A 10,733-nucleotide genomic window follows, 5' to 3' on the forward strand; every position below is an offset into this window, starting at 1 on the left:
TAATGCAATTTAAGTTTTTGGAGTGTTTTTACTATTTACTATTGCCTTTCTCAGTAATTCCAATTAAGAGCTGCAGATGATACAGTATGCATTTTGTTTTTCAGCTTCCTTTACTATTTGTGGATTTAAACTCTTTTGATATTCCATCTTTCTTCCTAAATAATTATATATAAATCTGTGCATTTTATATTTTATAAAAAACAAGTTCTCTTGCAATGCTATATTTAATTATATAAGCTACAAATATAATTTCTTTGATTTTTTATAAAATAAATGATTAAAAATTTAACATGTGTTCTTGTCTTCAAATATCAGAATTCAAGCACCATTTGGACTAATATCAATATTTTGAAAAACAAAATGGAAGAAGCTAATTATTTTACTTATACAATCCCGTTAATATCAATATCAATAGTTTGTGTGGTTTTTCATAAACATGTTTATGAAAAAGCACAAACTAATATAAAGAAAATTCAGCCATTTGCTTAATTAAAGTTGCAGAAAATTTATATGTCATCATATAATAAATGTTGATTAACAAAGCTTTCTAAATAGTGAGAAAAATTAAACAAATCTCGAACATATAGTATAAAAAAAATAATTTAGATTATATCTTTTAACAAGCTTATGAAAATATTTAAAACAAAATCAGAATCAAAGTACTAGGGGGCCCCTTTGTACTTTGATATTCATTTTTTCCAGGAGGTCATTCAAAATGTGAATTGTTTGAAGTCCAAATCAATTTTTCCCATTAGAAAGTGAACTAACCATTCCCAGACCCTAAATAATACCAATTTTGACTAACTAGGTAAAAATAGCATAATTAAATGCCCTAAATAATAAAAAAACCATGAAAACAATAAATAAAACACAAATACTGTGCCTTATTAACAAGTGGTGATGTCTTGTTTCTTAAGGTCTGCAGCTGATTTCTCACATATAATCCTTTCAGAGATGATATCACCAGACAATTACTTCTTATTTATCCACACTAAGAGGAGTTTTTCCATCTCCTCCATCTTATGCAATCTCTTGGAGGTCAACATTATCACAGCTTTAACCACATTTGCTGCTTTTATTGCTTCCTTGTTTTTCAGAATGATGCACATAGTAAACTTCGACTTAAATATGACTACCAGATCTTCCATATGCATACCACTTTCATGCTTTATGATAACTTTCGTTTTTACCTCAATTATTGATACAACAACTTTCCTTTTAGGCTTGCAAAAAAAGTACTGAAAACATTCTAGCATAATGCTAGACATGCTTTTACAGTGAGAGTAAGAGACAACTTGGGTGCAAAACAGATGGCATTTATGTGCATTTTTTTACTGCATGTGCAATTCAACATAAAAGCATTGTTTGAATTCCAGATTAAAATTCTCTTGAATTCAGCATTCAAATTCTGGAATATTTGAAGTTAGAGTCATTCAAAGTATGAGGTACCACTGTACATTATTTGAATCTCATTAACTAACAAAATTTCAAGTGAAATCAAAAAAGTAATTTAAGTTAGATTTATAAACTACAACTAGATTAGAAAAAAATTCAAAATTCTCTTTTAAATAAAAGATCCTCCATAATAAATCATTGATTTCTGGAAAAACAGTCCAAAATTTATCAATTGTGTTTCTAGAAGTTTAACTCATTTGTTAAATGCATTAAATTTAACTTACAAACATCTATGAAGACTACAAAAAGAATCTAAGTTTATTTAATAATAGTTACAAAACAAAAATCAAAACATACAAACAGTACTCCTTTGTTTATAATNTTCAAAAGCCTATTTCTAGTAAGATCTAAAACGGATAAATTGATTCAAATTCAAAACAAATAAATTAAATTTTTATTAACAGTTGATAATTTTTGGACTGTTTTCTCCAGAAATCAATAATTTAAATTTCAGTTTTCTGAAAAAAGCAGTTCAAAATTTATCAGATTTACTTACTCAACTTAGTAATTGCTGGCTGTTTTATTAACTTTGAATAATACATAATGCATGTTAAATTAAAAATTCTCCAATTTAAATAATAAGTTAGTCTTTGATTTTGATAATGGGTTATAAAAACCCTTATTAACATTAAAAAATAAACAAAAAGATCTTTTATTACATTTAAATTAAATCAACCTACATTAAAAATGGAAAACTAGTTGCTGAATATTGAAATCTTCCAGTTTGATCACTTAAAAAATATGAGAAAGACAGTTGTTATCTTTATTATTTTATAATAATCAAGTCCATATAATAAATTTTTTCACATTTTAAATATATATGAAATTTACATAACAACCAGAACTCTAATCTTGTATGAAATTATCTGGACTTTAAAAAGTATAAATTGATTCGTTTTTGTTTATTTATAAAAAAAATATAAATTATTGATTTGATTTATAAACTAGGTAATATAATTATTTATAAATTATACTAACTTTCGAATTGCCATAGCTTCTTTATTATCAGGACGAAAGAAATCATGATTTTTATAAGCTTCAGTAGCTTGTCTCCTATATTCTCCCACATTAAATACTGAAATTTGTATTATATAGATTCTTTTATATTTAATTTTACTAATGTACTAAAGATCATTGAACAAATCTATTTTAAAAATAAAATTTACTTACTTTTATAAAACTTTAAAGACTGTTTATATAACCAATTTACAAAATCAAATTACCTTTTGTCTTGATTCCAATCCAATTCAAATACCGTGTTAATTTTTTGGCAATGTATGTTTTACCTCTTGCAGGTAAGCCAACCATAGCAATAACATGAGGACAATTTACAAAATTTGTTCTATCACCTAAATTTTTAAAATAAAATGAACAAAAGTCAGCATGTAAAAAATGTATATAAAAGTACTACTATTTAATAATTAAAATAATGCAGAAACCACTAAAATCCAGCAAAACTGATTATAGGAATTTGGTTGTTTTTGAGTTGTTATTTTGTATTATATCCAGGTCTAAGTTAATTGTGGTTGATTTAATAATTAAACTGAATAAAAAGTTTCTCAATAGCAATGATGTTTTTCTAAAGTTATTTCATATCTATAGAACTCTACACTGATATCTCTATATACTAATAGAAATATAAAAATTACATTTTCATTGGATACAATAACAAAGTTTAAATCACATTAGAGTTAAATCTACCAAAATGTAACAACATAACTGTCTTATTGGATCTAATACTTTAGCTGTTATAAATCTTTTAGATAGCAAACCTTTTAAAGTTATTGTGCCAATCTCCAAGTCAACTATGGCTAAGGTTGCTACATTTCTACAACTGGATTTAAGAACACTGAAAAAAAATTAATAGTACCATTCTTCAACTTTCACTCCACTATATCTCATCCTCAAAAAGTAAAATTGAATAATTTTTTAGTTAATGAATAAACAGTCTGTTTAAAGTTTTTAGATTTTGATTTATTAATTTTTTATTATTACAACTGATTAATATTATATATACAATAGTAAAAGTATAGTATGCCTGGAAAACATGATTAATGATCTCAATTAAAAAGGCAGACACATATTTACAATATATAAAATAGAAGAAACTAAAATATCTTCCTTTCCATCTTGTCCAATCACCAGGAACTAAAACAATCTTCCTTCACAGAGATAACCACTTATTAGAGACTATGTCTCTGCAATATAATGTAAAACAATTTTAAAAAGATTCACTGATAAGCCTGATTAGTTTCTTCTGTATTTATATATTGTAAATACAGTAAAACTCTGCTTAACATAGGGGATGCATTCCTAGACAACAAAGCGCTAAACAAAACAGCATTAAACAAGGTAATTTTAACAGAGTAAATAAAGAAAGGGAAACACATGACAAAAAATAAACAAATTTTACTTTAATTTTAAGTAATTTTTATATTAATTTGCATAATAATATATTTTAAATAACAAACATATGCACACAAAAATGTAAAGTTCATTTTTTGTGATGAAGGTTCTGGCTCTTCTGAAATTTGTGTTTTTTGCAATAAGTCATGTAGTTTCATTTGTCGCTTTCTTTTTCTTTCCTTATGCAAATGTCAGTAGCAAGAGATCACATCCAAAACGCCTTGTTTTGCTTTTGCACTCACTTCAAAATCTGAATCATTCACTACAATTTGATCAATGATTTCAGTTATCATTACCAAACTTTTACTAAGGAAATCTGTAGCAAGTTCTTTGGGTACTTCATTTTCAGAATCTCTATTTTCCAGTTTTACATGAATTCTTTGTGCTGCCAGTTCTTGAAGGTCGTCGTTTGTAAGGCTCTCACCAGAAACCTGCAGTAACTCCTTAATATCTTGCTTGTCTACTTCTGCTGTATCGATTAGGTTGACAATTTGATCAACCTAACAATACAGCGATAGACTCTACTCATTGAGAATTTTTGGATACTTTCAGCCATAACTTCTTCCACACTTCATTCATGCATTTATCAGTTAATTCTTGTCAAGCAAAGTTGATATTGCCTATAGCATTCATGATGTTATATTTTTTTCCAAAATTGCATCAAACAAATATAGATTTAATGAAAGTACAGCGCTACGATGAATTGCCACGTTTTGCCGATTGGTTCATGTTTGGGAGCAATCAATGAAATGCTGCGATAATTTGAATCAGCGTAAATTTTGAGTTTTTTTAGGTTTCAAGCAGACCGTGTTGTATCAAATCAGCGTTCGAGGCAGCGTTAAGCAGGGTCTTACTGTATACATATGTCTTTTTAATTGAAATTATGTATATATTTTTACAATTTTTAGTTTATCATCAGTGAACCTTTTTAAAACTGTTTTTCATAATATTGCAGAGGCATAGTCTCTAATAAAAAGTCATCTTTGCAAAGGAAGACTGTTTTAGTTCCTGGTGATTGGACAGAACATAAAGGAAAATGTTTGTTTATTCTGCATTTTATATATGATTAATGATCTTTTTCAATTGTTCCTGGAAAAAACCATTGCTTGCTCAATAAGATATAACATTTCATTTATCTCAGGTTGCAGTCTGATGACCTGCACTGTTTGTAAGATGTTTGCATAAAAAGTACAGATAAGTGTTTGAAGATACACAATAAGATTATAATGTGATAACATGATAATCTTATTGTGTATCAGCAAAAATATATTGTAGATTCTTTATATGATGTTTCCATGGTATTTAAATGCACATATTCATAATATGAGGATACAGAGTTTGAGTAGCATAGATCATTTAAGGTTCTAAGTTAAAAACTATCTAAACATCTAAAAAAATTACTTAATAAATAATGTAATATAATACAGTAACAATGGGCTTTGCATAATATCAACATAGACATTCTGTCAGGCAAACTAAAACAAATTACAAATTATATGCAAGATTGTTTAATAGTTTGTAACACTGATTAGGAAACTGTTACATTGACATTATTAAACTTTTAATCTACACATTATTAATTATATTAAATAATCATAATTTTAATATTAATCATAAATCTATAAAATTTTCATTATGAAATAGCATGGAGCAACTGGAATTTTGCTCAAGGCTATTTTACATAATTTCAATTACTATGTTATCACAATATAGCTGGCTTATTCTATGTCCTCATTTACTGTATAATTTAATTTATCAGTAGTTAATTATATTGCTCAACATCAATTTCATACATTTTACAACTAAATTGAAGTTTGTATAGATCATTCAGTAAGGAAACAAATTCCTGTCTGAATTTTCTGGTATACTATTCAATTACTAGCTGGATAAATAAAATGTACATAATCTGATCCTTAAATGAAAAAAAAAGAGTTTTATTTGAAAACTAAAAATAACAACCCTCCAAAATTTTTATTTTTCTTCCAAATCAACAATATTGAAAAAGATTATACAAAGTGGCCCAAAACTCACTTACTAATTTTTATTAACTATACAACTTTTTAAATAATTCAATAAAGATTATAAACAGTTTCCTGTTTTCAGTTTAATTCTGTAAGTTTTTTTTTTGAGTTATGTATAGAAGTTAGATCTGGCAAATAATCATTTTATTCATATATTTGGACCCTTTCCATATGTTCTATTATTGTTGTCAAAATTTCAAATGATAAACTGCTTATTTCTGCAAAAAAGTTATATTTTAAGTTATCTAAAGTCCTAGGTTTATTAACATCTTTCCTGTGTATGATCAATTAATTACATAACAATCTGACAATACTTATATAAAGTCAAAATTTATAAATATTTTGTCTATTGATAAAAATATTTTTGAGCTGTAACTTTAAACATAACTTCGTACAAACTAATCCTCACACTGTAATCATACTAATAAGTTTAAGGAAACAATATAAAGTAAATTACTGAATGTCTACCATTTTAAACTAGTAGTTATAACTTCCTCATTTTGGAGTTTGGGTTCAATTTTGTAACTTACCTAAGAAAAACAGTTTGCGATATACAGAACACACAATTAAGAAGACATATCATATCTAAAGAATGCTAATCTCAAAAATGCAAATTAGCAATATTAATAAAGCTGTACTGATTATCAGTAAAATCAACCTAAATTAATGAACTTTATGGAACAGATTAAATTTTTTAAGATAATTTTATTTTATCTTCATTATAAAAAAAAGTGCCAAAGAATATGATTTATTTGACTATATAGGCCCGCTTTAAAATCATTTTTATTCATAATAGTTCTCTGTTAATAAGAAATACCAAGTTTCTCTTATCTGTAATACACAATACTAATAATTTTTGAAGAGTCAATTTATTACTTGATAAAACCTTTTCTTTAGTCCCAAAAACATTTTATATTTAACATTTTGTATTATTATAAAAAATTTTCAAATATAAGACATTAACTTTATTCAATATTTTTATTATATCAGATGAAATGTAAACAAAAATCTAATAAAAACTGATTAAAGTAGGAATAAATATTAGATAAGTGAAGTAAGATTTATAAAATCATATTTGCTTTATTTGATTATTTCAAGATAATTTTCAACTGAAGTGCTTGTTCAATATTTATAAAAATAATGATATCAATTTCATAATAAAAAGAATTAACTATCCTATAATTTTACTTGTTTAAATCTAAATATTATAATAAAGTCTCAGATAATTTGTTTTAATGTTTAAAGTACTGTAAACTTTCAATTTAATGAATTAATTTGAGGAAGAGTGTATCTGTTATTGCTATAAGTCCCTTAAATTGAATAAATATTAAAAACATATTAATAACAAACTTATAATGTATAGGATATATTATATTATATCATTTTATTCATACCTAATACTGATATGTACAGTACCTGTACTTGCTATTGTATTAATAAAATCAACCTTATTAGTGTTTATTGTGTAGAAACCTCATATCTTGAAACTTGTCTCTCTCGAATTTTTTTATCATTTCCATGAGATTCAAGATACAGCTTCAACTGTATATGGAAATCTAAGCTTATCTCTCTAAATTTTAAAAATCAGACTTTTTATAAGTACAGCCTAAGTCATTTTTCTTTATGAATGTCAATCTTGGAATTTAAGTAGTCAATGCTATAAACTTAATTAATAGTTTTAATACCTGCTTACATCAAATTCTAGGTTACATGCGGTGAAATTATAAAACAAATGTCTCCATTTCAGAAGAATGAAAGCAGATACTGCTAATAGAAACTGTCCACATATTGCTACTTTGGAAGAAAACTGGCATAACTCAAAAAAGTGTGATTTTTCGATTATGTCATAATCAAAATGAAAATGTAGTAAACTTTTATATGGATGAGTGTCACAAAAGTAACGTGTGTATTTGGCCACTAGGGAGCAGTTATGTGGAAGATAAGTGATATTCAGTTAAACTTTGGTTAAATCTTTGCATGGGATTTTCTCAAAACTAGTAATTTTGAGCTGTGCTGGTTTTCTTCCAAAGTAGCAATATTATAACTTAATTGGCTTGACCATATATTCAGATAGCCACCTTCCAAAATTTTTAGGACTTTTACCCATTTTAGCCCAATAAGTGATGAAAGAAAAAGACCTTATATCCAATTTTATCAATAAATTAGCCAAATCGTCTCTGGTAATAAGGAACTCTCTCCTATACACATTCAATATGGTTGAAGACAGAAATTGATGGCATCATATCCAATCAGAATTAGGGAACTATCCTCCAGAGATTTGTATATGCTTAGAACTGTACATAGCTTATTGTTTTTCTATTTTATGTTTATAATATAAAATAAATTATGAAGTTAATGATTGATTATTGGAAGTTACTATTCTCAATAACAAGTTAATTATCTTTGTAGAAATCTATAAATTTAATTCAATTCATATTTTATTTCTATATTAAAAATATTATATGATGTTTTTAAATTGCACAATTGAAGAATAAATAGCTTGAAAATGTTTTCATAAAAAATAAAAACAATTTAATTAAAAATATGAAATTTTAAAAAATTAAGAAAAATGTTATTCTTTCTAATTTTATATTTTGCTTTTATTTTTTTAAAATATACAGTATATTATTCACTTTATTTATAACAAATCTGCATAGCAGTTAATGATTTCATATTAATTAAAGTTAAAAAAAATTTAAAATATTAAAAAAATAAATTCATGAATTAAAAATTATCTGAATATTTAAAAATTAATATCAAGATAAAGTTTGCTTACCTCTTATAGGAAAAGGTTTAGTTACTATATTACTATTTGGTCGTATAGAAGACATTTTGTATGTATATAAACTGAAATTTAAACATTTAAGATGAATTACTTATTTGTGATTATTACTTTGACTAATATATATTATAGTATTAGAAAAATTAAACAAAAGAATTTATTAAAAACACATCAATTAATACTAAAAGATTAATAATATTCATTTTAAAATTAAATTTTTTCAATTAATTCTTTAGCAAAAATAAATCATAATAATAAATCAAAGATGTACGTTATATTGGGATTTATTTATAATTTTATTACTTTTTCATTTTATATTAGCAGATAATACAAAATAAACCATATATCTGCTTTATTGAAGAGAGAATATTTGATTTATCTCTAAATATAATCTGAAGTTTTAATTATGAGCATATCACTCTTATTTATTCATGAAAATATCATGCATTTATTATATATCTTTACTAATAAAAATAAAAATTGCATTTCAAAATGATTTCATTAATAATAGAAAAACATCAATTTAGTCCCTGATCTTTGTAATAAAACCCAAAAATACATCCAATAAAACCACCCAAACATTATGGTTAATGACCTTAAAAAAGCAATGTGATATACAGGTTTAATTGCTACTGTAATAATCCTATGACCTATGTAAGTGAAACAAAAAGATGTCTCAAAGTTCATATAAAAGAACACACAAACACCATCAAATACAATTCTGAATACTCTGCAGTTGCTAAACACTGCAATCTATACGGATGTAAAATAGATAAAAGTATGATAAAAACACTAAAATTCAAAACTAATACCTATAAACGTAAATATTGGTATTTCATAAAAAACATACAGAGATTTTAAAAATTAATAATGTCAATGGAATTAATGATAATCTAGATGTTAAAAATGACAAAGGATGGCATAATTATATCTTTTAAAAACTAAATATCTTTGTGATGTTATGACTATATACTGTTAAAAACTGTTGGAAACTTGTAATTGTATCATATGTTGTTACTACTTGTGCACCAGATGTGGACTGTTACACACCTCCCTTACTAGCACTCACAGCACCTTGTTGTAATGCTGGCACCTGAAACTCTGTCATCATACTGTTTTTGGTATGTACATAATCTGTCTGTATAACTTTAGTTCATAACTGTAAATCAATAATTGGCTAACTTATAACTGTTTTGTATCAGCACCATGGGAAGAAAGCATCCTAGTAGAGATAAGGAGATAGCCCAAGCCAAGCAACCAGCCAGGCTGAGGTGACCTTGTATAAGAGGCCAATCAAATGAGTAGCTGTCCTGGCAGCAGGCCAAACCAGAAGGATCTTAAACACTTACTCCGATGCCTGAAAGGGTGTGGAGCACCCATGGAAAGTTTGGGAGTGGTCTAAACCCTCTTCTTATTTTCTTATTTTATGATGGCCGATCAAAGAGAATATGTGCATGCAACTCTATGCTATCAGCAATACGAAGCTAAGTATCCTGAGCTAAAGGGTAATACTAAGGAGCCTTCAAGTAGTAGAGAGGGAGGAAGTGATGTCACTGGCACCACAACCAAAAAGCGGCAGTTCCGCAAGAAACAGAATGCCAACAAGAAGAAGGCTGGAAAGTTGGATCTACAGCCAGTTGTTGTTAAAAGAGCTAGGAGATCATCGATTTAGCCTCCAACTTGGGCCCAGAAGAGGCTGATGTCACTGCCTCAAAAGGAGGAGGTAGTGGTCGATAACATGGCGGCCACGCATAATGAGTGGGCGATGTGCAGACAGATGCGTATCGAAGAAGAGGCATCTTCAGATGCTGCTCCTGGGGGAGTGGTGACCCCTCAGTGTTCTCCTCCTATCCTTGTGGCCAATGGCTGTCCTACCATGGCTGGGGATGAGGCTGAGATGACTGCGAAGGCAACCAGACGAGTTGCCTCTCAAAAAGCCAAAGATGAGACGTCCTGTATGGACCTGGGACGAATGATCGCTTCAGCAAGTGAAGATGAAAACTCTTTCCTCTGCTGAAAGGCAAGAAGAGACTGCCGAAGTGCAGCAAAAATGCTTTATATTTTATAAA

At 27.3% G+C, this 10,733-nt stretch overlaps 1 protein-coding gene across 2 annotated transcripts in view; it reads right to left on the minus strand.

The window, feature by feature from the left end:
• The window catches only part of LOC111613903 (6-phosphofructo-2-kinase/fructose-2,6-bisphosphatase 4-like), an 88,949-nt gene that overhangs the window by 71,526 nt on the left and 6,690 nt on the right, over positions 1-10,733 (minus strand). For both annotated transcript variants that reach the window (XM_023355255.1, XM_023355256.1), the window contains exons 2-4: positions 8,659-8,729; positions 2,679-2,804; positions 2,434-2,530 (exon numbers count right to left, since the gene is read on the minus strand). In XM_023355255.1, coding sequence (XP_023211023.1) covers positions 2,434-2,530; positions 2,679-2,804; positions 8,659-8,713 — 278 coding nt within the window. In that variant the 5' untranslated portion in view covers positions 8,714-8,729. The remainder of the gene's footprint in view (positions 1-2,433; positions 2,531-2,678; positions 2,805-8,658; positions 8,730-10,733) is intronic.

Source organism: Centruroides sculpturatus, unplaced genomic scaffold, assembly GCF_000671375.1.
Source record: "Centruroides sculpturatus isolate CEXI.00-Female unplaced genomic scaffold, Cexi_2.0 scaffold961, whole genome shotgun sequence".
Lineage (NCBI taxonomy): Eukaryota > Metazoa > Arthropoda > Arachnida > Scorpiones > Buthidae > Centruroides > Centruroides sculpturatus.